Source organism: Salminus brasiliensis, chromosome 25, assembly GCF_030463535.1.
Source record: "Salminus brasiliensis chromosome 25, fSalBra1.hap2, whole genome shotgun sequence".
Classification (NCBI taxonomy): Eukaryota; Metazoa; Chordata; class Actinopteri; order Characiformes; family Bryconidae; genus Salminus; species Salminus brasiliensis.
Genome location: NC_132902.1, coordinates 3167816 through 3195282, shown reverse-complemented (window position 1 = coordinate 3195282; position 27467 = coordinate 3167816). Strand labels below are relative to the sequence as shown.

General features: G+C 44.7%; 1 protein-coding gene across 1 annotated transcript; it reads right to left on the bottom strand.

The window, feature by feature from the left end:
- Positions 1–20249: 20249 nt before the first annotated feature.
- On the bottom strand, positions 20250–21233 carry LOC140548213 (beta-1,3-galactosyltransferase 2-like). Its single transcript, XM_072671662.1, has one exon. It carries the CDS (start codon positions 21231–21233, stop codon positions 20250–20252), a length of 984 nt encoding a protein of 327 aa, XP_072527763.1.
- Positions 21234–27467: the final 6234 nt, after the last annotated feature.

Genomic DNA, 27467 nt, shown 5'->3' with positions numbered 1-27467 from the left:
TGTTAGCGTGGGGCTAGGTGTTAGTTTAGGACTGGTGTGTTAGCTTGGGGCTAGGTGTTAGTTTAGGACTGGTGTGTTAGCGTGGGGCTAGGTGTTAGTTTAGGACTGGTGTGTTAGCTTGGGGCTAGGTGTTAGTTTAGGACTGGTGTGTTAGCGTGGGGCTAGGTGTTAGTTTAGGACTGTTGTGTTAGCGTGGGGCTAGGTGTTAGTTTAGGACTGGTGTGTTAGCGTGGGGCTAGGTGTTAGTTTAGGACTGGTGTGTTAGCTTGGGGGTAGGTGTTAGTTTAGGACTGATGTGTTAGCTTGGGGCTAGGTGTTAGTTTAGGACTGGTGTGTTAGCTTGGGGCTAGGTGTTAGTTTAGGACTGGTGTGTTAGCTTGGGGCTAGGTGTTAGTTTAGGACTGGTGTGTTAGCGTGGGGCTAGGTGTTAGTTTAGGACTGGTGTGTTAGCTTGGGGCTAGGTGTTAGTTTAGGACTGGTGTGTTAGCGTGGGGCTAGGTGTTAGTTTAGGACTGGTGTGTTAGCGTGGGGCTAGGTGTTAGTTTAGGACTGGTGTGTTAGCGTGGGGCTAGGTGTTAGTTTAGGACTGGTGTGTTAGCGCGGGGCTAGGTGTTAGTTTAGGACTGGTGTGTTAGCTTGGGGCTAGGTGTTAGTTTAGGACTGGTGTGTTAGCTTGGGGCTAGGTGTTAGTTTAGGACTGGTGTGTTAGCGTGGGGCTAGGTGTTAGTTTAGGACTGGTGTGTTAGCGCGGGGCTAGGTGTTAGTTTAGGACTGTGTGTTAGCGTGGGGCTAGGTGTTAGTTTAGGACTGGTGTGTTAGCTTGGGGCTAGGTGTTAGGACTGGTGTGTTAGCTTGGGGCTAGGTGTTAGTTTAGGACTGGTGTGTTAGCTTGGGGCTAGGTGTTAGTTTAGGACTGGTGTGTTAGCGTGGGGCTAGGTGTTAGTTTAGGACTGGTGTGTTAGCTTGGGGCTAGGTGTTAGTTTAGGACTGGTGTGTTAGCTTGGGGCTAGATGTTAGTTTAGGACTGGTGTGTTAGCTTGGGGCTAGGTGTTAGTTTAGGACTGGTATGTTAGCGTGGGGCTAGGTGTTAGTTTAGGACTGGTGTGTTAGCTTGGGGCTAGGTGTTAGTTTAGGACTGGTGTGTTAGCGCGGGGCTAGGTGTTAGTTTAGGACTGGTGTGTTAGCGCGGGGCTAGGTGTTAGTTTAGGACTGGTGTGTTAGCGCGGGGCTAGGTGTTAGTTTAGGACTGGTGTGTTAGCGTGGGGCTAGGTGTTAGTTTAGGACTGGTGTGTTAGCTTGGGGCTAGGTGTTAGTTTAGGACTGGTGTGTTAGCGTGGGGCTAGGTGTTAGTTTAGGACTGGTGTGTTAGCTTGGGGCTAGGTGTTAGTTTAGGACTGGTGTGTTAGCGTGGGGCTAGGTGTTAGTTTAGGACTGGTGTGTTAGCGTGGGGCTAGGTGTTAGTTTAGGACTGGTGTGTTAGCGCGGGGCTAGGTGTTAGTTTAGGACTGGTGTGTTAGCTTGGGGCTAGGTGTTAGTTTAGGACTGGTGTGTTAGCGTGGGGCTAGGTGTTAGTTTAGGACTGGTGTGTTAGCTTGGGGCTAGGTGTTAGTTTAGGACTGGTGTGTTAGCTTGGGGCTAGATGTTAGTTTAGGACTGGTGTGTTAGCTTGGGGCTAGGTGTTAGTTTAGGACTGGTATGTTAGCGTGGGGCTAGGTGTTAGTTTAGGACTGGTGTGTTAGCTTGGGGCTAGGTGTTAGTTTAGGACTGGTGTGTTAGCGTGGGGCTAGGTGTTAGTTTAGGACTGGTGTGTTAGCGTGGGGCTAGGTGTTAGTTTAGGACTGGTGTGTTAGCTTGGGGCTAGGTGTTAGTTTAGGACTGGTGTGTTAGCGTGGGGCTAGGTGTTAGTTTAGGACTGGTGTGTTAGCGTGGGGCTAGGTGTTAGTTTAGGACTGGTGTGTTAGCGTGGGGCTAGGTGTTAGTTTAGGACTGGTGTGTTAGCTTGGGGCTAGGTGTTAGTTTAGGACTGGTGTGTTAGCGTGGGGCTAGGTGTTAGTTTAGGACTGGTGTGTTAGCTTGGGGCTAGGTGTTAGTTTAGGACTGGTGTGTTAGCGTGGGGCTAGGTGTTAGTTTAGGACTGGTGTGTTAGCGTGGGGCTAGGTGTTAGTTTAGGACTGGTGTGTTAGCGTGGGGCTAGGTGATAGTTTAGGACTGGTGTGTTAGCGTGGGGCTAGGTGATAGTTTAGGACTGGTGTGTTAGCTTGGGGCTAGGTGTTAGTTTAGGACTGGTGTGTTAGCTTGGGGCTAGGTGTTAGTTTAGGACTGGTGTGTTAGCTTGGGGCTAGATGTTAGTTTAGGACTGGTGTGTTAGCGTGGGGCTAGGTGTTAGTTTAGGACTAGTGTTGTAGCCTGTGGCTAGTGCGTTACACTGGGACTGATGTGTTAGCGCTGGGGTAGGTGTTAGTCTCAAAATGACAAATATTAAACATATTGACTAAATTTGAGATGCAGGATAGGCTATTTTTGCAGTTAGCATATTGCTAATGAAACACAAGGACAGGCACGTCTGTGGGAAGCAGCAGATGGACAGCTGGCAGAGTGCTTGAGTGTTTCTCTGCTCATCTTGTGAGTCCAGCTGAGAGACAGGCCAAGTTAGCCAGCACCTGGCAACACACACACACACACACACACACACACACACACACTAACACACACACTTACACAGTCAGAGCGAACTGCCCAGTATCAGTAGTAGGGCTGTCAGAATAGCTATTTACACTTATTACACATTTATAATGCTCTTGATGAATTAGCTTCGGTGATTAGCTTCACCGCTATGGAACACATTGAGTTACCAGGCCATAATAAACAAACAAACAAAGGCAAGACAGGTTTTAATGAACAGCCCTAAATAAACGCTCTTATCGGAGAAGATATCCGGCTACATGCCTTACACGTCATACTCGGCCTGTTAGCATCAGTCGGAACATTTCATAAAGTGAAATATGGTCACGGCTGATTTCAGTTCATTTGCGCTATCACTGCTATAGTCTACTAATGCGTAACGCTGCTAAAGTTGAAATAGCAAGTACGTGACTTTGTTTCAGGGCGAAAAATGTACAGATGTGCTTTAACAAGTCTATTTACCACCCTGTTATGTTTTATTTACCTCGGAATGAAACGAGTAAAGAGTAAAGACTGTGATGTAACAGTTTTGGGGTTTTGGAATCGGCCCCTTTTTCCAGCTCTGTCCCGGTTCTGCTGGATGTTCTTCTAAAGGGGGAACAGCAGTGTTTGATCTTCACGGTTTGTCACGTCATTATTCAGCTATGCTAAGCTAAACACAGTTCTCCAATCTAGGGCCCTTTTAAGGCGGTTCCAGAATGCTAGAACGTGGGTAGTACTCTGAAGTAAAGACTGTGATGTAACAGTTTTGGGGTTTTGGAATCGGCCCGTTTTCCAGCTCTGTCCCGGTTCTGCTGGATGTTCTTCTAAAGGAGGAACAGCAGTGTTTGATCTTCACGGTTTGTCACGTCATTATTCAGCTATGCTAAGCTAAACACAGTACTCCAATCTAGGGCCCTTTTAAGGCGGTTCCAGAATGCTAGAACGTGGGCAGCACTGAACGCTAATGCTCTACAGATCCCTTCAAATGAGCTGCGCTGCTCTGGCAACATGCAGGCAGCGTCCCACTATTCAGAAGTCCTGTGTGTGTGTGTGTGTGTGTGTGTGTGTGTATTAACAGGACTGTAGTGAGGCATCAGAGAACAGCTGTGTTTGTTTACACTACTTCAGAGCGTGTGAGAGTCACAGTCTTACTGCACACATCATACGAGTGTGTGTGTGTGTGTGTGAGTGTGTGTGTGTGTGTGTGTGTGTGCTCCCACTGTGAGTGGTGAGAATGCACACAGCATTGATGTAGTTTGCAGAACTGTATCACAGCTTTGGAAATGGGGGTTATCTGAGTGTGTGTGTGAGTATGTGTGTGTGTGTGTGTGTGTGTAACCTTGGGTTACATGCGTTCCCACAGCCTGAAATGCACGGACACGCTGTTTGCCATGGGAACGCAGTAGCTCCGCTCGCTCCCGGCTCCCAGTGAAACTACAGGAGACGTTCAGCGGCCAGGCTCAGCTCTTCTGCAGCAACCTGCAATTAAAGGCAGCCTCTGATAAAGAAGCTCACTCAGGCCCCAGAATACAGACCTCACGACCCCAGAATACTGTATTTATGGGGCAATATTTACCCTCTCTGACCGATATTGAGAGATTTTAACATATTAATATGCAATAAATAGTGTCCGCCGTAAACGGTATTACCCGGGTCTAGGCCTGTACGTGGCTACCGTACCGTAAAATGGCAACGTTCAGTCAGTTCACAGGGAGAAGAGCTACGTGGACTAGCGCTAATTTTGGATTTGTCCTTTAATAAGCGTTAAACCATCATTTAGTCAGTGTCTGCTAATGCTAAACTGCAGCAGGAGAGAGAAGCTGGTTAGCGTTCACTTAGCTAGCTCAGCTACAGCCCAGAGCAGCAGCTGCTGGCTAACTGCTAAGCTCCAGACTCGAGTGCTGACCATAAAAAAACGGTGTCTGAGAGCAAGAGGTCAAGCGACTGGTGTTGGGAGGAACAGAAAGGTGATAGAAGAGGCCGGTTCAGCTGGTTTGCTGATCAGCAACAATTGCTAGCGCTGACCTGTCTAAAGCTAATTACTTGCCAATGACCTTGTTCTGTTCATCGTTCAAATCCAAAAAAGATGTTTGCTAGCACTGTGGGATTATGTAGATTCAATGGGCATCGTTTGGAATGCTATGCTAAGCAACATTAGCAAGGTAACATTAGCTAAGCAACAACAGCTGGCTTGCTAACGACGCAGAAGCGATGTTGAACGAGGCCGACGGCGCGATACATGCTGGTTGCCGGCCTCATCCAATATATATCGCTACCGGTTACGCCATTTGCGGGGTCGTTGCAGGCCTGCTAACGGTGCGGTAGCGATGTTGGACGAGGCCGACAGCTTTTTGGTTTGCTGACTGTCGCTAGTTTTTACTCCGTTGGGTTTTGGATGCTGTGATGGTGTTTGCTGGTGTTTGTCGTTACGTTAGCAATGCGCATACATGGCTTTGAGGGGTGGAGCTTCTGGAGGAGCCTTTAATCAGCCTTTAAGCTTAAAATCTCTTAAAAAGCTCTGGGCAAAGCTGCCGTAGCGCTAAAACGCAACAGCGACCTCAAGAGAGTATGGTGGTGTTGGTGATACTGGAGAGCAGCTCATCACCTCCAGACTCTGCTAGTTATGGGAATACGGGTTGCCACAAGAACCAGGCCTCGGGATCGTGGCTTTTCCTGGGCCAGTGTCCGCAGAAGGGGACGCGAGGAGGTCCATGCTAGGCTAAAGGCTAAGTTAGCCAGGGCTACCTGGCTTACCATTCATTTTGTCCATCGGTGCGCTAGTACCACTACTGATAATCGTCCCGTCCCTGCTCATCTTGGTGGTCTGAACAGTTACTCACTTGTGTGAGTGTGTGTTTCTGGAACGAAGCGCTACATGCCTGTGGTTTGGAAAGGAAAAGAAACTGGCATTAAACCTTAGCATTTCCTTCCCTCACACACACACACACACACACACACACCCACACACACACACCAAGGAAATCTTGTACATATTTCTGCAGCCTATAACAAATCTGTCTGCAGGTCACGGCTCGCAACCAAACCGACAGTCCAGCAGAGCTACATCTTTTAGAGATGTTAAAGAGTACATCCACCCTAAACCTGCTGCCCTCTCAGCACGTTTGGTAAGAGTTCATTGGATAATCAAACAGGCGTGTGGAGGCGGGGCTTGGTGAAGAATGCAGCTGCTGCCACGAATGGGGGTGTAAACACTGGGAAGGTCACCAGCCCACGGCTACGTAACAGAGGGCTAAATTCTCACTATTGCAATCATCACAGCTGCAGCGTTACTGAATTGTTGGCCTCTAGGGGGCGCACTAACCAGGGTTGGAACAGCCAAAGCTTGGTGTTTCAGCAAAAAATGGGTAATGTTGGAGAAATTACGGAATCGTGGAAGAGTTTGAGGTGTGCTTAGGATCATTTAGGATCCTGTTCTAGAAGCTCCATGTGCCACTGGCTGCAGCACAACCCCAAAGCATGCCTGCTCCACCACCGTGCTTAACAGTTGGAAAGGCCTTCTTTTCATGAAGTTCTGCACCACCCAAGCCACATATAAAACTCACTTTAAACAAAACTGATCACTCAGACCCCTTCAGGAGGTGGTCTTAGACGCATCTGAGCCCCTCAAGGCGCATTCCACGACCAAAACTCCCCCCACACAGCGGTAACTAGGGAATTTGCATATCCGTCCCACACAGAGCTCTGATTTGACGCACTCGACTACCCGGTGGAAGCGCTCGTGGCTAAAATCTTATCAGGATACAATCCAGATGTGGCCCAGCGGATCAAGCAGGCCATCAGCAGCCGGAGCCAGAGAGGGCACAACTGGCCTTGCTCTCTGCGGGTGGGTGGATGGCCGAGCGAGGTGGAGAGGCGGTGGCTGGTTGGGCACAAATGTCGGAGGAGGCATAAGCCAGTCCTCACCTCCCAGAGTCGGGGGAGAGCTAGAAATTTCCAAAAGTCCTGCTTCAGCATCCCCCTGCCCACTTGATCCCCTCACCTCTCCAAGAGGTCATCTAACAAGCTTAAGATGGCTTTGGGGATTCCCTCAAGGGGATACAGCAATGGCAAGTCAACAAGGACATCACACACAGTAATGCAGCCTTGAGTGGACTCGCAGACTCAGCGCTGTTTAATCGGAGCTCTTCCTGAAGGACTTATCTCATTGTTGTCTAGTGAATCATGGAGTGTAGCTGGGAAAACAGAGACAGGGATTCAAACAGGGATCATCGTGTGTTTGGTAAATGACTCCCAGACACTCGACGGTGGTCATGGTGCCTCCACAGCAAAGGCCTTACCTGGATTTTCAAATTTCTGTCAGATTTCCAAATGTGAAGCAGGACAAGACCCAAGAACCAGTTGTCTAGAACATCTCCAGAACATCAGGCAGGTCTTGTGTGGTGTTACCAGTAAGCTTATTGGCTTTTTGATGCGATTCATGGAGGCCACACCCACCTCAGAACTTCCAGGACTCAAAGGATCTGCTGCTGACGGTAGTCTTGGTGTCAGATACCACAGCAGGAGGTCCTGTGGAGTCCAGGCCTCGAATGGTCAGATCTGTCAGATCTAGGCAGTAGGTGGCGCTAATGTTGCGGCGGATCAGTGTACAATTTCCTTGATTACCAATAAACCGATCAATTAGTGTTCTGACGGCTGCGATCTGAGTCTGAACTAATGGATCGAACGGAACCAATAACACACAAACAGAAGTGGGCGGAGTAAGCGGTGGCTCATTATCATTTAAAGGAACAGGCGCTGAAACGTTTGAGGCGTTCTAACAGAACTGAACCCTTATGGTGAACCGTGTTGACATCCAGCTTTTTTTCTGGCCTGTTAAGAGCCAGAGTGTGTGTGTGTGTGTGTGTGTGTGTGTGAGAGAGAAAGAGTGTGTGTGAGCATGCCTGTATGTAAGGATATGCGTGTGTGTATATAGCTGTGGATTTGGAGAGGATTTAATTTACAGCCTGTAGACAAGGGGGGGGGGGGGCTAGGAGCTTTACAGCTCTTTATTGTGTGTGTGTGTGTGTGTGTGTGTCAGTGTCAGTGAGTGAGAGAGATAGAGAGAGATAGACAGGGAGAGAGATAACAGCTATACAGCTAGATAACTCCGCTATCTGTGTTCTGCATCTTCAGCCTGGAAAACGTCAGGCCAAAAGTCAGGCCAACTCCCATTTGTCACCCTGCAGCTCAGTTCGGTTCGGTCTTCAGATGAGCCTCGAAAACATCAGCGGTAAACGAGCTTGTTGATAAGATGATTAATCTGTGGCTCCGCCCCCTCTGTTTTATTTTGTTGATTCCCATCTGCAGGCTAGAACTTCTCCTATCACATGACGTCCCAGACTGGGAGACCTTTGGCCATGGAGCGCTGACCCCTTACTGGGATTTGAACTGACAACCTCCTCACAATCCTCACGATGAGGAGCAGCCAGCAGTTAGACCGTAGGGCCGGCCCAGACCTAGTTCGGAATACATTTACCTTCCTCTTCTTTCTCAGACACAGAACTGGGCACGGTTTCACGGCTGTGGAGTGGAGCGACTGTCTAACCGCCTGCTTCTCAAGAGAGAGGCGGAAGGAGGTCATATGTTTGAATCTTAGAAAGGGCCTCAGTGCCCTCAGCCACTATGGTCAGGAGTGCCCTATAAGAATACGACCCCCCACCCCAGGAGCCTGGAGACATCATGTGATAGAGAGGAATCTTAAGCTCCGGGGGGAGATCAGCAGTAACCGCTCTGAAGGGGCAGTTGACTGAGTGAGGTAGGAGGACTCAGCCTAGAGGCTAGCCACTGTGTTGCTATGCCGGCAGCTCCAAAAGTCAGAAGAAAAGGTGTTTGCGCAGTTTAAGTAGCTTGAACTTCCAGGCAGTTGCTAGGCTGTTGTTACTTGGTTAAGAGGCTGAAACTCATTTTTACTAGGTGGTTGTTATGGTGTTGCTACGTGGTTGCTATAGTGTTGCTACACAGCAAATCTGCCAGTGTCAAATCAACCAAGTTGGTGCCACTTTAATATCAACAGTGCTGATTTAACACAGGGAGAGTTGCTGTGTTGGCAGCTGTCCCAGGTGGTTGTTATGGTATTGCTAAGTGGTTGTTAAATGGTATTGCAGGTGTTCTATGGCGTTGCTAGGTAGTTCCTATGGGATCCCAGGTGGTTGCTGCATGGGTGCTACAGTTTTGCAAGGTGATTGTCATGGTATTTCAGGTGGTTGCTATACTATAGTGTTGCTAGGTGACTGTTGAGTAGCTGCTAACGTGTTGTTAAATAAACCAAGTTAGTGTTACTTCGACACTTTAATACGACCACGTCACATTTGCTATGGAGGCAGTTGCTATGGTTTGTCCCAGGTGTTTGCTGTGGTAGCCTTGGTAGTTGCTATGGTACTGCAAAGTGGTTGCTGAATGGCTGCTATAGTTTTGGTTTCTCAAGAATTGTTGCTATGGTATTTTAGGAGGTCATTTTGGTGTTGCCAAGAGGTTCCTACGGTGCTGCAAGGAACCACAGGACACCTTCAGACAGAGGTCTCGTGGAGTCCTCTCAATGGTGCAGAGGGGATGGTGGGGGGGGGGGGGTACACTGTATTCAGCAGGTGGTTTTAATGTTATGGCTGATCTGTCTCTATATCATCAGTGTAATGGGAGCTTGGTGATTTACTGTGTCTGCTCTGCCCTGTGTGTTCTGCTGTACTCTGCTGCCACCTAGTGAAGACTGTACTCTACTACATGTAGCAGCTGTGGTAGTTTATTAATTTGTTTGCATTTGTGGACACTGTAGAAATTTGAAGATCTAAGAAGATATATATATACGATATAAATTGAAACGTAAAGCATATATAACATACACCAACCAGCCATAACATTAAGACCACCTGCCTCATATCATGTAGCTCCCCTCGTGTTGCCAAAACAGCTTGGAACCATCGAAGGCATGGACTCCACGCAACCTCTGAAGGCGTCCTGTGGTGTCTGGGACCGAGACGTTAGCAGCAGATCCTTCCAGTCTTTTAATTTGTGAGGTGGGGCCTCCATGGTTCACGTCAGTGAGCCTTGGTAAGCTTCGGATGGCGGTCGGTGCCCAAGAGCGCAAAGAGCTAGTTAGCAGAAACCAAACATGAGCTATTCATCAAGCTGTGGGGAACCTCCCTACCCTTCAAGAACTGGCCAGCACACTTGCAGGGTTGTTTTCCTAGACAGGGATTACGCTTCCAGTCCTGGACTCCGTTTTGCGTTCAATAAAGGCTGCATCCTGAGTCCAGGATGAGGCGTAATCCCTGTCCGGGAAACCGGCCCTGAGTGTTTGCTCTGTGGACCAGATTATCTTCTACAAAGGTTCCTAAAGCCGTGGTCTGGCTAGATGTTTGCAGTTTGCACGTTGCATTGTGAAGCGGGTGCGGCTAGGGCTGGGTCCTCCGATTTCGGTGCTGTTAGCGCGCTAGCATTAGCTACCGCTAAAAAACATGTAAATATTAGACCCGAAAAAGTTCATTCTGCTAAACTGTAACTGTAAACTGTTGAGGAACCTCTTCTGGTGCTTTGAGGAACCTGTAAGGAACTCATTTTTGAAGGTTCCTCCTCAGTTTCACCTCCAAAATTTCCTCAAGGATCTCAATCTTTTAACAGTGTAGACGCGCCGGGGTTAGATTTTTTTGTGTGGAGCTGTGCTTAGCTTAGCTTGATGCTAACTTAGCAATTAGCAGGCTGGCTGGCAGCTACCTTTAACTAGGATTAGCACTGGTTGCACATAGGCGTCCGCCGTGGTTGTTGTAGCCAGAGGGCTTCAGGTAGGCCTGATGTTGCAGGGCCTGAGGAGGGTGGGCGGGGCTTAAATACATTTAAAAGCATGCAGCTGCATTAGTACATTAACATATCTTACAATAACCTTAATAGCCTTTATGGACAAATCAGTTCTTTTCAGCTACAAGTGGCCACGCAGTCATAGGCGTACAACAGGGGGCTCAGAACACAACCTTGGGGGGCGCCAGTGCTGTGGGTGAGGGTGGCTGTTAGTACATAATGGTAGATACTGTATAATCCACTGTATAATAGCTTCTAAATAATGAATAGTAGTTACTACATAATAGTAGATCCAGATTTATTTATAGTTGGTATTAATATTTATTATTAATAATAGCTGATACGGAATAATTAATACTAGATATTGGATAATTCATAATAGCTACTAAATCATTTAAAGTAGATACTAAATTATTCACTGTAATTACTAAATAATTAATACTAGATTCTAAATTATTAATAGCTGATACTGAATCATTTGCAGTAGCTACTATTTAGTTGTAGATGCAGAATTACTCCCAGTAGCTACTAAATAATTAACAGAAGCTATTAAATAATTAATAATACTGTAATTACGAAATAATTAATACTAGATATTGAACAATTCATAATAGTTACAAAATAAATACTGAATAATCCAAAATAGCTACTTAATAATTTGAAGTACATACTGAATTATTGCTACTAATGACCAAATATGTAATAGCTGATAGTGAATCACTTGCAGTAGCTACTAAATAATTAATAATAAATACCAAATTATTTGTTGTAAATGCTGAATAACTCCCAGTATATATTAAATAATTAACAGTAGATATTAAATAATTATCCATAACTCCTGAATCATTTAAAGTAGACAATATAATTAAATATAATTCAATATATTTCATAAATGATAATATAAATAAATAACCAATTAATATATAGGATTGAAACCATTATAGCTATAATTACAGTAAAATATCACAGTATTTACCAGACAAATTGTATACTTTAAAAAAATTCTATATTAAAAAAAGTAAACATACAAAAAAATGTAAACATCCAGCATTAAAATAGTGAATATGAATATATAAATATATATAAATAGTGAATGTGAATATTTCATAAAGCGCTACAGCCACAGTTTCCATCTTCCATCATCCCAATCAAAAACATCTTCTTTAAACTGTTGACAAAAGTTTTAAAAAGTATTTTTTATCCAAATATATGCCTTTAATTAGATATTATCATTATTATTTCTTAAATAATTAAATAAAAAAATGGTCAAATAAAAAAATAATAAATGCAAAATATAAAAACCAACCAGTTATCCTTACTTATAATATAATACCAAATATTGTGCTAACAACTTTGTTTATTAAATTAAAAAATATTTACAGTTTCTTAAAAATATTGTTATTGATAATAAGAATAATAACAATAACAACTTCTGATCTATGCCTCCATGTCCACGTTTATACTCATTTGCATGTCAGAAGAATGTAAATTGATGTGTATGCAAACTCTTACCACACCTCCCTCCCCTTCAGGATCCTGCCTGGTAAAGTGATCTTGCCAAAAGCCCTTGGCATAAACACTACGTCCGCCACGACTGCTGCACAGGTAACAGCCCACAAAACTGGTCACGAGACAGGACGGGATGCTGGACACGGGGCTGAACAGGACCCCAGGCAGGAGAGGAATCCGACACAGTCCGATCAACGCTGGGACAGAAGGCCCCATGGTTGACAGCAGTCCAGGGAACAGTCTTGGGAGCGAGAGACCCAGGAACTACCACAGGGACAGGTGGCTGGTGAACCTGGACTGGGGTACCTGCCAAGCCAGACACCGCCTCTTTTCCTCTGCCACTGATGTGGAATCACCAGGCAGCCGTCTCGTTCAGAGGAAAGCGCCGGGCCCCGGCTCCACCACAGCAGCTGACAGACGCCTGTGCCGGGCCAACATCTTTAGCTAAGCACGGCCAATTGTGCCCTTTCAGACTCCGGCGCCGTTAGACCAAATTTACTGCAGCACACAATATTATTATTGTAATTATTATTACTATTATTATTGTTGTTGTTGATATTATTACTATTATTATTATTATTATTATTGATACAAGTATGTTTGTTTTATTTATTATTATTATTGTAATTATTATTACTATTATTATTGTTGTTGTTGATATTATTATTATTATTATTATTGATACAAGTATGTTTGTTTTATTTATTATTATTATTGTAATTATTATTACTATTATTATTGTTTTTGTTGATATTATTATTATTATTATTATTATTGATACAAATATGTTTGTTTTATTTATTATTATTATTGTAATTATTATTACTATTATTATTGTTGTTGTTGATATTATTATTATTATTATTGATACAAGTATGTTTGTTTTATTTATTATTATTATTGTAATTATTATTACTATGATTATTGTTTTTGTTGATATTATTATTATTGATACAAGTATGTTTGTTTGTCAAGTTTGTTTTATTTATTATTATTATTGTAATTATTATTACTATTATTATTGATATGATTATTCTTATGGTCGAGATCATGTTTTTTATTATTGTTATTTACATTATTACATTATTCTTGTTATTGTTGTTTTTATTATTAGTGTAACAATCATTATTATTATTGCTATTATTATTATTGTTATTATTATTATTATTGATGTATTTGTGAGTATTTCTATTTTGAATTATTGTTGGATTATTATTATTACTATTATTATTATTATTATTATTGATGATGTCTTTGTGGATATTTTTATTTAGAATTATTGTTGTACTTATTATTATTACTATTATTATTGTTGTTGTTATTATTATTATTACTACTACTACTACTATTTATTATTGTTATAAGATATTATTATTAGTAATGTTCTTATATTATATATGTATGTGATTATTATTGTTTTCTAAATGATCTTCGATTTAAGTGAACTATTGATGAACCACAGTGACAGACTGGCACGCGCGCGCAGACTCGCCCCCCGCCCCCGCCCGCGCGCCTCTAGTCCGTGTGTCTGTGGGCGCCACGCGCTCGAGTTCTGAGAGAGCGAGCTGTTTTTAGCTAACAGCTAAACCTGTGACCTGTGGCCCAGAAAACCGCCGGTATCTGCCCGGTTCGGTCCGACGGCCCATAAAACCCACCTAAATCTGTCAACCAGGTAAAACTCTGACGTTTAATCGACTTTAATCCCCCAGTTTTACTCAAAGTGTCCTCGAAGGCACCTAGCTACACATAGCTAGCGCTAGTGCTAGCCGGCTAACAGCGCTTAGCTAGCTTTTAAATGATTAATATTGATTGATATTCACTAATATTAATTGATATTTATTAATATTGATTGATATTCATTAATATTGATTCATTTATCCTGACAGTTCACAGACCTCTGTGAAACAGGTTTCTGAATCTGAATTAAAAACATTTCACCAGTTTTCTGGATGAAAGGTGTATTTATCACCAATTTCTAAAATGATAATAATAAAAATAAATAAATCCTATAAAAACGTGTACTTTTATATTTTTACTTGATTAAAAAAATGACGTAATGTAATAATTTCTGTGTGTTTTCTTTAGTGCAGGTCTGGTGCCTTCTAGTTGCAGCCTGTGCTTCTGGCAGGGTGAGGGATAGCGCCTGAGGCCTTTCTCAGCCTGTGAGTGATTCAGTATTTCAGCTCAACACAACCCAGTCTCAACCTAGTCTTAACCCAGTCTCAACACAGTCTCAACACAGTCTCAACCTAGTCTTAACCCGGTCTCAACACAGTCTCAACCTAGTCTCAACACAGTCTTAACCCGGTCTCAACACAGTCTCAACACAGTCTCAACCTAGTCTCAACACAGTTTCAACCTAGTCTTAACCCGGTCTCAACACAGTCTCAACACAGTCTCAACCTAGTCTTAACCCGGTCTCAACACAGTCTCAACACAGTCTCAACCTAGTCTTAACCCGGTCTCAACACAGTCTCAACCTAGTCTCAACACAGTCTCAACACAGTCTCAACACAGTCTCAACTCAGTCTCAACACAGTCTCAACACAGTTTCAACCTAGTCTTAACCCGGTCTCAACACAGTCTCAACACAGTCTCAACCTAGTCTTAACCCGGTCTCAACACAGTCTCAACACAGTCTCAACCTAGTCTTAACCCGGTCTCAACACAGTCTCAACCTAGTCTCAACACAGTTTCAACCTAGTCTTAACCCGGTCTCAACACAGTCTCAACCTAGTCTCAACCTAGTCTCAACACAGTTTCAACCTAGTCTTAACCCGGTCTCAACACAGTCTCAACCTAGTATCAACACAGTCTCAACATAGTCTCAACACAGTCTCCACCCAGTCTCAACCTAGTGTCAACACAGTCTCAACACAGTCTCAACACAGTCTCAACTCAGTCTCAACACAGTCTCAACACAGTCTCAACCTAGTCTTAACCCGGTCTCAACACAGTCTCAACCTAGTCTCAACCTAGTCTCAACACAGTCTCAACCTAGTCTTAACCCGGTCTCAACACAGTCTCAACCTAGTCTCAACCTAGTCTCAACACAGTCTCAACCTAGTCTTAACACAGTCTCAACACAGTCTCAACCTAGTCTCAACACAGTTTCAACCTAGTCTTAACCCGGTCTCAACACAGTCTCAACACAGTCTCAACCCAGTCTCAACAGTCTCAACCCGGTCTCAACACAGTCTCAACCTAGTATCAACCCAGTCTCAACCTAGTCTCAACCTAGTCTAAACCTAGTCTCAACCTAGTCTCAACACAGTCTCAACCTAGTCTCAACACAGTCTCAACCTAGTCTCAACCTAGTCTCAACCCGGTCTCAACCCAGTCTCAACCCAGTCTCAACCTAGTATCAACACAGTCTCAACACAGTCTCCACCAGTCTCAACCTAGTCTCAACCCAGTCTCAACCTAGTCTCAACCTAGTCTCAACACAGTCTCAACCTAGTCTCAACACAATCTCAACTTAGTCTCAACACAGTCTCAATACAGTCTCAACCCAGTCTCAACCCAGTCTCAACCTAGTCTCAACACAGTCCGCAAGAGGCTCACACCTTCACTCCATGGCTGCGTCCAGCAGGGTACCCAGATACCTAACATTCCATGCAGGTTCAGTTTGAATGCCATTGCCATTAATGATCAACTCTGGTTTTGCTTTCCTTGCCGAATTCCCCATTCCCTCATTTGGACGCTTTACAAACACTGAATGACCTCACCTTAAACCAGAACCTGATTAAACAGACCCTGAAGAAGCAAAACACCACACATGTGCACTCAGAAGACCATACTTATTGGTTCCTCAAGGTGTAGAAAACCTTCTCCTGTTCTACAACACCCAGAAAGTTCTCCATTTGACTCAGATCTGGTGTCTGGGAAGACCACTGAAGACCACTGAACCCAAGTTCACGTTCACGTTCACGTTTGCTTTGTGACTTGGTGCGTCACCATGATGGAAGTAGATGTTAGAAGATACAACATTGCTCAGATAGGCTGTGGCCTTCAAGTGTTGAAGGATCGGTTGGTGTTAACAGGCCCAAAGAGTGCCAAGAAAACCTTGCCCACACCATCCTCCACACCACCTCCACCAACCTGGACTGTTCACACACAGCAGCTTGGGTTCATGGATTCAAGCTACTGGTGCCAAATAGTGCTGTACCCAATTACTAATGAATTTTTTTTATCGATTAATCTAATGATTCTTTTTTCAAATTAGTCGATTAATCGAACAACTCATTTTACTTTAGATTACTCTAATGTCAGTGTGTTTGGAATAAAAACAATTTCTCCAAAATAATGCTTAATCTTAATGTTGCAATATTTTCTTTTCTTAAACAAGTAGAATGCACTTGAGCACTATTCTGTAACACTAGAGCAGTGTTCCTCTTGTATCGGGTATCGGCCGATACGCAAAGTTCATGTATCAGTATCTGTATCGGAACAGAAAAAGATGGATTGGTGCGTCCCTGGTTTGTTTAAAACCCTTGAGAAACAGAGCCCTCAGCTCCGGTTCAGACCCCTCGGCTCTGGGTCTTGGTGAGTAGTTTGATGTAGAAATACGAGGCTTTGTCTCTTTGTTAGCTGTGGTGTTCAGGGTGCTTGCTAACAGTGCTAATGTCGCTAACAGTGCTAATGTCGAGTTAAATCTGCCGGATTGATCAGTTCTCCCCCAGAATGGTGCTCAGTAAGTGCTGGTCTTTCGTCGGTCCAATCAGAGACGAGGTGATGTGGTGTTAGCATAAAGCTTAGCTTTGCTAAACCCCTCACGGAAGGATTCCTATTTGGCGCTGATACCGACTAAACGCCGCTGTTTTGAACTTGGGCCAAGACAAGTCTACAGCATAAACTAGCTGAAATGCTTCTGATTCGTCTGGAGAAACTGCCAAATCTGCCTGCTTTGACTGACGACATCAGCGAAATTAGCTTTGTTCATTTTGTCAAATGAGCTGCACTCGTACTTGTACTTATCTTTAATATATAGCTTCTAGAAGTTAGCTGAGTGATGTGCAAAAGAGTCCAGTGACGCAGTGAGGTTGTGTGAAAGTTGATTTACAGTGGGGAAAAAAAGTATTTAGTCAGTCACCAATTGTGCAAGTTCTCCCACTTAAAAACATCATAGGACATCATAGGTAGACCTCAACTATGAGAGACAAAATCAGAAAAAAAAAATCAGAAAATCACATTGTCTGATTTTTAAAGAATTTATTTGCAAATAATGGTGGAAAATAAGTATTTGGTCAATAACAAAAGTTCATCTCAATACTTTGTTATATATCCTTTGTTGGCAATGACAGAGGTCAAATGTTTTCTGTAAGTCTTCACAAGGTTGGCTCACACCGTTGCTGGTATGTTGGCCCATTCCTCCATGCAGATCTCCTCTAGAGCAGTGATGTTTTGGGGCTAAGCAAAGGTTTTCTATGGGGTTGAGATCTGGAGACTGGCTAGGCCACTCCAGGACCTTGAAATGCTTCTTACGAAGCCACTCCTTTGTTGCCCTGGCAGTGTGCTTAGGATCATTGTCATGCTGAAAGACCCAGCCACGTTTCATCTTCAATGCCCTTGCTGATGGAAGGAGGTTTGCACTCAAAATCTCACAATACATGGCCCCATTCATTCTTTCATGTACACGGACCAGTCGTCCTAGACCCTTTGCAGAGAAACAGCCCCAAAGCATGATGTTGCCACCCCCATGCTTCACAGTTGGTGTTCATGGTGTTCTTTGGATACAACTCAGCATTCACTCTCCTCCAAACACAGCGAGTTGTGTTTGTACCAAACAGTTCTACTTTGGTTTCATCTGACCATAAAACATTCTCCCAATACTCTTCCAGAACATCCAAATGCTCTCTAGCAAACTTCAGACGCGCCCGGATATGTACTGGCTTAAGCAGGGTGACACGTCTGGCACTGCAAGATCTGAGTCCCTGGCGGCGTAGTGTGTTACTGACGGTAGCCTTTGTAACGTTGGTCCCAGCTTTCTGCAGGTCATTCACTAGGTCCCCCCGTGTGGTTCTGGGATTTTTGCTCATCGTTCTTGTGATCATTTTGACCCCACGGGCTGAGATCTTGCGTGGAGCCCCTGATCGAGGGAGATTAGCAGTGGTCTTTTAGGTCTTCCATTTTCTGATTATTGCTCCCACAGTAGATTTCTTCACACCAAGCTGCTGCCTATTGCAGATTCAGTTTTCCCAGCCTGGTGCAGGTCTACAGTTTTGTTTCTGGTGTCCTTCGACAGCTCTTTGGTCTTCACCATAGTGGAGTTTGGAGTGTGACTGTTTGAGGTTGTGGGCAGGTGTCTTTTATACTGTTACTGAGTTCAAACAGGTGCCATTAATACAGGTAATGAGTGGAGGACAGAGAAGCCTCTTAAAGAAGACGTTACAGGTCTGTGACAGACAGAAATCTTGCTTGTTTGTAGGTGACCTAATACTTATTTTCCACCATTAATTGCAAATAAATTCTTTAAAAATCAGACAATGTGATTTTCAGAATTTTTTTTTCTCATTTTTTCTCTCATAGTTGAGTCTACCTATGATGTCAATTACAGGCCTCTCTCATCTTTTTAAGTGGGAGAACTTACACAATTGGTGGCTGACTAAATACTTTTTTCCCCACTGTATACAATCGTCACCTCCTGATTTATTTAACTTTGATTTTCATTTTCATTTCAGTTTTTATGTTTACTCTATAAACATTTATAAAGTCGGTCGCACAGAAAATTAATTTGATTGAATAATTTGATTGAAGTACATTTTTTTTTGGTTCACATAAAAAAGTTCTAATATATATATAAAAAAAACAACAACATGTGACCTGCACCCAATGATGTCACTTCCTCTGGCAAGAAACATGTGGAAGGTAGTAAGAAACAACTTCTCTCGTTATTTTGTATAAAATGCTGAGGATACACCGGTGGTGTGTGAAATATTTGTCAGATCTGTTATTGCGATATTAAAGGACTCGCTCATTAACAATAAAATATTGAAAACCCATAGAAATCTCATAGAAATCTGTTGTTAGACGTGCCATGTGGAATCTAGTTTGAGGTTAGGGCGTAGAGTCAGGGGAGAAAATGTATTGGTTTAAATTATTTAAACAGTTTAATGATAAGAGTTAAGATTAATATGTCAAATCTTTCCATACTTGAATTAGACCCACAGTTCTAGAAAGGACCTACTGCCTAACATACATACATTTCGTACCTGGCCCAGTATGTTATGTTGAACGAACCGTCAATGAAGTTCTTATTAGGTTCTTATTTGGCTTCAGATTTTACTCTTAGTGAAACCAGATTTTATCACTAGCAGAACTTGCAATCATCTTACTGCAGTTTGTTTCTCAAAATATAAAAAACAAAATATAAATCAGACAGATCAAACTCTGCCCAAAATGTGAAAATTGCTAAATAAATATATATATATATAAGTATATATCAGTAGGCTACGCTGGTGTGTAATTTAATTCATTTGATAACTTTGGATCATTTTCATGACTTACTCACAATCAGACAACAGGAGGCTGGGGAATGTATTGGATAATGCCTTTATTAAGTGATACAGCCCACTTACCTTACTTAACACTACCTTTTTTGTTTGTTTGTTTTAAATCTCTGATCCACCAAAGATGAAAAGTTTTGCTCTCTGACACCAGAAACCAAGATCGTATGTCTGGAAGAGTAATTAAGTGAAGTACCTTTACAGTGCAAGTATCTCTTCACATATCCCACTTAAGAAAGGCAGAGCTAGCCCAGCTGTCCCCCCCTTTAGGGCCCAATAATGGAACCTTAGCAGATCTGAATATCAAACCCACAACCCTGTTACCACTGAGCCACCACTTCCACTACAGGCTGCCAAGTTACCAGCTCTGCTAGTATCATATTGCATCAGATTCAGAGGCCGATAGGATAGCAGATAGGATAGCAGATAGGTTGTTTGCGTGTCACTGCACTGGTTTATAGGATGAGTAACTACATCCCGCACCCTGACCACTGGCTGCCGGACATGCGTTTGGAGCCCTGTTCGGACAGGATTGGCTGTGTGTGTGTTTGTGTGCATTTGCACATCTGTGTCAGCAATGGGTGCATCTTAAAATAACTGAATGCATTTGTTAGAAGGTGTGTCCACAGATATTTGGACATGTAATGTACACAGCGGGGTTCTTCTGTACTTTGTACACCAGTGGTCAGCAACCCTCCTCCTGGTCGACTAATCGAGACTCAAGAGACTGGCATAATCTTGGTCTGGTCAAGGGACCACAGTCCAGAAAGCTGATGTTGGACATCAACAAGGTGGACCAGGTTTGTGAACATCTCTCCAGTAGGAGACCAGTTGATCGGGGCTGTAGGTTAATACAGCGATGAGCTTGGAGTAGTAGCACCGGTTGTACTGCGGAGGTGGGTTGACCACAAACTGGTCATTGTCTTGAGGGTTTGTGGGGGCTATGTGGAGTCGCTCCAGGCACAGGCCGATATACGCGTCCTCTATGAAAATGGGCTTTATTTCTTGTGCCACCTTCAGTATCTTCTCTGGAAGGTCCATGGACATTATGTAGCACATGCCAAGAGGGTACGGTGGGAACACAGAGTTGGGATACACTTTTTGAGGGATGTAAAACTTGCTGGCTCGGTCTCTGATCACAACGTTGTCATACCACACCAGGCCAGTGATGTACTTGCTCCGAGGCGCGTCCAGCATCAGCAGCATCCTCACCAGGCCCTTGATGTTCAGCAACGTGTCGTCGTCCACCTTCACCGCGAAGAATGCCTGGGGGCAGCGATCCCTCAGCCATTCCAGCATCACCATCGTTTTTATGGTCAAGTTCCTGTAGGAGTCGATGAAGTCGCTCTGCAGCAGGTCCCGGTGCCGCAGGTTCTCCTCATATACCTGCCGCTGTAGAGCTTCTGAGCTGTTCCCGCTAGGTAAGCCCAGCAGGAACAGGACCACCACTGTTCCATGTTTGACCAGACTGTCGTTCCCCCACGTGCTCCGGATGGCACGTCGGGCCTTCGCGTTGTGCGGCGCAGCTGGCACGATCACCACCATCAAAGGGTTGAGACCCCTGCACTTCTCTGGATGGTCCAGGATGAAGCGGTATTTCTGGGGGTAAGCCACGTGGTACAGTCCTGGATCCACATGCGCCTCTAGAAATTTTCCCCAGAGCTGAACCCTGAAGGCGTACAGCAGGCAGATGGTCCCAGCCACCAGGAGTAAGACGAAAACACACTTGCGAATGCATCTGGCTTTCACGCAAGTGCTCCGCTGCATCTGGGCACTTCAGAGAGAGACAGAGGGGAGAAAAAGAGAAAGTCAGGACAAATTGCCTTTAGAAATGTGTGGCTATTCTTTGTACATTTTTGATTATTATTATCTTCTGTAGGGACGTCATATGGGAGGGCAAGGTTGGAACGATTGGGGCCCTACAAAATGTATTTAGCATATTTCACATTATCGGTATCGCCAATAGAGAGCACCAGTTGCTTGAAGCTCACTCACACCCTACGTTTAGGTTTTTATACTATATAAAACCAAATGTATAAACTACCAGTAAAAGCCAGTCATAAATAGCTAATACCATTAAACAGACACTTTTTTTTAGGGCCAATATTGACATTTAGGGAATTTTAAACACCAATTAAAAGCAGTTTGGTCGAGCTTAGCAAGGTTAAAGCATCCAGACCCAGTAATTTTATTTATTTATTTACACAGACTTCCATTGAGCGTTAAGATGTTTTTTTCCGTCTCTTGTAAAAGTTGACGATCCTGCTGTGGTTAGATGGTCTAAGCTGGTTTTGGTTGGACCACAGTCCAGAAAGCTGATGTTGGACATCAACAAGGTGGACCAGGTTTGGGAACGTCTGTCCAGTAGGTTGTAGCACCGGTTGTACTGCGGAGGTGGGTTGAACACAAACTGGTCATTGTCTTGAGGGTTTGTGGGGGCTATGTGGAGTCGCTCCAGGCACAGGCCGATATACGCGTCCTCTATGAAAATGGGCTTTATTTCTTGTGCCACCTTCAGTATCTTCTCTGGAAGGTCCATGGACATTATGTAGCACATGCCGAGACTTTTTTCCTTCTCTTGTAAAAGTTGACGATCCTGCTGTGGTTCGATGGTCTAAGCTACTTTTTGCTGGCCAACCGCACCCTGGAGGAACTGTCAATAAAATAAGCCCATAGTTTATCTGTTGCTGTATTAATACCACAGTGCACTGTGTACATAAGGGATCGGTTGCCTTTCCACCCATGTAGTCTTTACTCTATATTGTGGCACCCTGCACTACAAATACAGTTATACTTAAATGTATGAGGCTTGAATTGATACATTTACAATATGTTTGAAAAAATCAAGCACACGTGTTAAGTGTAGTTTAGAAATACTGTAGTTATAGCACATGCACCATCTACCCACCCAGAGAGACCCAAGGCCCAATTGTGCTCTCTCAGGCTCTGGCTATCCTCGGGTCAAGCACCTTAGTCTGCTGGACCACTGAGCCCCTACTAAACGTTTTGTAAGGAGTCTCAGCCGTATTTGGCCACATCTGAGGGCTGTGAGGGATGTTCATTGAGATGGGCGTTGGCGTTCCATCTAAAAAATCCCAAGATAAACAACGTGCAACCATCAAACATTCGCCTCAATTAAGTATATTTATTTTGGCATTAAGAGTCTGTACATTTAACACTCACACCAGGAGGCCAAAGCATAGCCAATTTACCTACCATGCCTTTTTGGGAGGTGGGAGGAAACCAGGAAACCTAAATATCCAGAGAAGACCCCCACGGATATAGAGAACACGATTTTCTGTGATCTGGTGTCCAGATCTCATGATGCTACCAGTGCTAGAATGATGAAGGCTAGCATGTGCCTTCTCCAGTGAAGGCCTGTTTTACAGAAAAGACAGCCCTAGGGGCGTTGAGGTCTTAAGAAGACGTATCCCTGGAACTGGAGTAGAAACAGGAACTAATTTAACACCACGTTCAGTGGTCGCAGAGGACCAAAAAAGGGTAATGCTCCACCCGTTTCCAGTTTCTCCAACAGTACACACAGGATAGAGTAAAGCCGGCTAATTCTTCAACGTTAGGTAATCGAACTCTTACCTCATCTTCTGAACGGTTGAGGGTCTCAAGCGTTGGCGTTGCTTAGGTGCACCCAAAGCCCACGCTCCCGGACAGCCAGCCGTTCCAGCCTCTCTGTGCAATCTCCCCCCCCCCCCCACTCTGTGCAATCTGTGCAGTCACACACACCCACACCTGTGAGAGGTGGTGGCCTTGTTACAAGCCATGGCAATGCATACATTCCCAGAAGGAGTTCCTGGCCTATAGACAAACAAGAGGGTGGGAGATAGAGGGAGGTAGATATGTCTGCAGGTAGATTATGACATGGTTAGCTCCTCCTTGGTCAGCTCAGCTTTCTACCCTATCGCCTCTCCCACTTCCACTACATTTCTCTCTGTCAAAGGACACACCCTCTTTTATGTGCAAGAAGGATGGGATGTCTGAGAGTCCTGGGTTTTTTTTTTTTGTTGTTTTTTTGCTTGGGGGTGGGGGTGTGTGCCCAACACGGTATTGTGAAATAGTTGAGTGCTTGTCTAGTCGGCTCCACACTTTGTTTGTTTTCTGCTGAAGGGCCTGCAAGTGCTTGCATGCTAAGAGTATGACTTTGGGATGATGTTGGGAAGGGTGTTCAACCTTTGTAAAGAACCTCACAGGAAGTCTTCACACTAGGTTTTCAGTTAGTTTTGGGGTTTCAGAGTGGTGGTCATGAGATCCGAGGACTCCAGTATTATCAGGTCTGTCTTCTCAGGTTCTCTGGGTAAATAGAGCTAAGTGAGCTTGCTTTCGCCTAGCGGTGAGAACTTCATGATGAGAAGCTTGATGGAGTTGTACTTGTACGATGAGCAGTGGGCATCTAGGTTAAGATCATCCCTAATAGCCTTTTCACAGCAGTGCAACAGAAATTTGGCCTCCATGTTTATTTCCCCCAGCCAGCACGCTCATGGGTTAGGTGGATCCCAGGTAGGCATGGGCTCAATTGGAGACCCAATTAGGCTTACGTAGTGGGCCCCTTCATTACAGTCCCATCTAGGCCCTGTATGCAGTGTGCAACCCAGATGAGGCCCATGTTTAAGCCCTTCTGGTCCTGTAGATGTCCCTGCTGGACATCCATATATGGACAAAACTATGAGCTAACCATCCAGGCCCATTTACAGGAAGTAAAACAAGTTATGTAAGTGTTTGTGTGCTTTTTTTATTTTTACGTGGAATACAATCGCATGTTAATGATGAGTGAAAACGAAGCAGGCCAAAGTAAAGCCAGATACTAGATATCAGAATGCAAAACTCATGTTAATGACGAGGTGTCAAACAGATCCTCTGTATCTCTGGACGCCTTTTCTTTCACCTTTTATTTTTTCCGGTCCTGTGCCACCGCTTTCGACAGCGGGCTGAAGTTGTTGATGCGTCTTTTTGATCCTTTCATTTGGTGTTTGTATATCTTCGCTGTCACATGAAAATAACCTTTTTTTCGTTGCTGTTTTTGACTTTTTGTCACAGTTCGAATCTGACATGAGTTCTTTATGTTGTAGCCAAATTTCATGATTAATGGACCAATAGAAATGCTTCAAAATGATCCGGAATGAAATCTGTTGCATCGACTTCCATTGAAAGTTAAGGTTTTTATGGTCTTTAGTCGTACTACTTCAGCATCGACCCCTGAGCGAATGCAAATAAACACCAGCACATGCTAGCATTACCGTAATATTAGGCTTTGGGCTTTAACAGGCTTTGGGCTTTTGTTCCTAAATTCAACCATGTCTCTCTACTGCTGCGTTCTCTCTTCACTGGCTTCCTGTAGCTGCTGCCCAGGTCATCAGATTCAGAACACTGACTCTGGTCTACAAAGCCAAGAACGGACCAGCCAGCCCCTCCGTACTTGATGGCGATGGTCAAAAGCCGATCCGTACCAAGAGCCCTTCCAGCTTAAAGTACGGCTCGGCTCGACCCGCCATCCTTTAAGATCCACGGAAGACGAGCGTCCAGACTTTTTTCTGTCCTGCACCGAAGTGGTGGAACGAAATTCCCTGGGTGTCCGAACAGCAGAGTCCAACGCTCGCTGTCTTCAAACCCAGACTGAAGACCCTCCTCTTCTGAGAGTGCTCAGGTGAAGAGAAGAGTACTATGGTCACCTTACTGACTTGTGTTTATTAGAGTCTAAGCTTGACGGTTGAGGTTTTTCTTGGGTAAATAGCAAAGCACTTTTGTAAGTCGCTCTGGATAAGAGCGTCTGCTAAATGCCGTAAATGTAAAATCTAAATGTAACACTGCATATGGTGGACAGTCAGTCCCTCAGGCCCATTAGGAGTCTTCTACTAGGACTAAACTGGAACAGGATCGTTATTTGAACAAATTTCACCTCCAGACAAATTTAAAGAAGCTGGAAGGTCTTCATCAGGAATATCCTAAACATACTGTAGTAGACAGTCGAAGTCCAGCTACTTCCCCCGAGACCAAGTCTAATCCCCGCGAATTAAGTCAGGAAATATAAATCTAACAAATCAAGCCTGGACGAATAGTAGCGAGCACACACTGTTGTTTCAGAACCTGTAAGTTGACTTTGCTTGCCATCAGTTTTGTATTTCACCACAGCTCATCCGGCTGATATGTACACCATTTGCTATTGTCCAGCGTCATAACTGACATTCGATCCTCGAGACACCGCACCTTTCAAAGCTCTCTACTCTGAGCGAACAGACGTCTTTGTTCTAGCCAAGCCCGTCCGATCCGTTCAAGTCAAGTCAAGTGGGTTTATTGTCATTTCAACTACATACAGAGTACACAGTGAAACGAAACAACGTTCCTCCCGGACCATGGTGCAACATAGACAGTGCATACAAAACACAAGTGCAACACAAACAAACAAGTGCGGACAGACAACACAGTACAGACAGAGGATAATAAATAATGACTGTAGTGTGCAAGTTGTGCAATGTGCGATAAATAGAGTCCAGTGAGGTAGTACAGTTATCAGTGCAAATGCTTGTGCAAAAAATGCTTCCCATGTTACCTGGGATAAATGGTTGGAAAGAGAGAGAGAGGGAGAGAGAGAGAGAGAGAGAGAGAGGGAGAGTGTAAGATATCAGTTCAGGAGTTGAGTTGTGTTGAGGAGTCTGATGGCTTGGGGGAAGAAGCTGTTGCAGAGTCTGGTCGTGTTGGACCGGATGCTGCGGTACCTTCTTCCTGATGGCATGAGGGAGAACCGTCTGTGTGAAGGGTGGGTGGAGTCATCCACAATGCTGGTTGCTTTGCGGATGCAGCGGGTGGTGTAAATGTCCATGACGGAGGGGAGAGAGACTCCGATGATCTTCTCAGCTGTCCTCACAATGTGTTGGAGGGACTTGCGGTCAGAGGCTGTGCAGGTCCCAAACCAGGCAGTGATGCAGCTGCTTAGGATGCTCTCTATGGTCCCCCTATAGAAGAGGGTGAGGATGGGTGGAGGGAGACGGGCCTTTCTCAGCTTCCGGAGGAAGTAGAGACGCTGTTGGGCTTTCTTGGCTGTAGAGCTGGTGTTCAGGGACCAGGTGAGGTTCTCCGCTAGGTGGACACCAAGGAACTTGGTGCTCTTAACGATCTCCACAGAGGAGCCGTTGATGTTAAGCGGAGAGTGGTCCGGTCTTGATTTCCTGAAGTCAACAACCATTTCCTTGGTCTTCTCTACATTCCAGTGAAGGTTGTTGACTGTACACCAGTCTGTCAGCTGCTGCACCTCCTCTCTGTATGCTGACTCGTCGCCTTTGCTGATGAGACCCAGCACAGTTGTATCATCGGCGAACTTTATGATGCTGTTAGAACTGTGTTTCGCAACACAGTCATGAGTCAGCAGGGTGAACAGCAGAGGACTCAGTACACTGCCCTGAGGTGCCCCAGTGTTCATGGTGATGGTGCTGGAGCTGCTGTCCCCGAACCGGACTAACTGGGGCCTTCCTGTCAGGAAGTCCAGGATCCAGTTGCAGAGGGGGGTGTTGAGGCCCAGCAGGCTTAACTTCCTCGTGAGGTTCTGTGGGATGATGGTGTTGAACGCTGAACTGAAGTCTATGAACAGCATTCTGACGTAGGTGTCCTTCTTCTCCAGGTGGGTAAGGGAGAGATGAAGGGTGGTGGTGATGGCATCGTCCGTGGAGCGGTTGGGACGATATGCAAATTGCAGGGGGTCCAATGAAGAGGGCAGTTGGTTCTTGATGTTCCTCATGACTAACCTCTCGAAGCACTTCATGATGATGGGCGTGAGAGCTACGGGACGGTAGTCATTGAGGCAGGACACCGTGGACTTCTTCGGCACGGGGACGATGGTGGTGGTCTTGAGGCACGTTGGGACAGTGGAGCTGCGCAGGGAGACGTTGAAGATGTCCGTGAGAACATCTGTCAGCTGGTCTGCACACTCTCTGAGCACTCTGCCGGGGATGTTGTCTGGTCCTGCAGCTTTTCGTAGGTTGACTCTGCGCAGAGTTT

What these genes read in the sequence shown, in the direction of transcription:
- LOC140548213 (XM_072671662.1), bottom strand. Translation starts at nt 21,233, where the DNA reads ATGCAGCGGAGCACTTGCGTGAAAGCCAGATGCATTCGCAAGTGTGTT.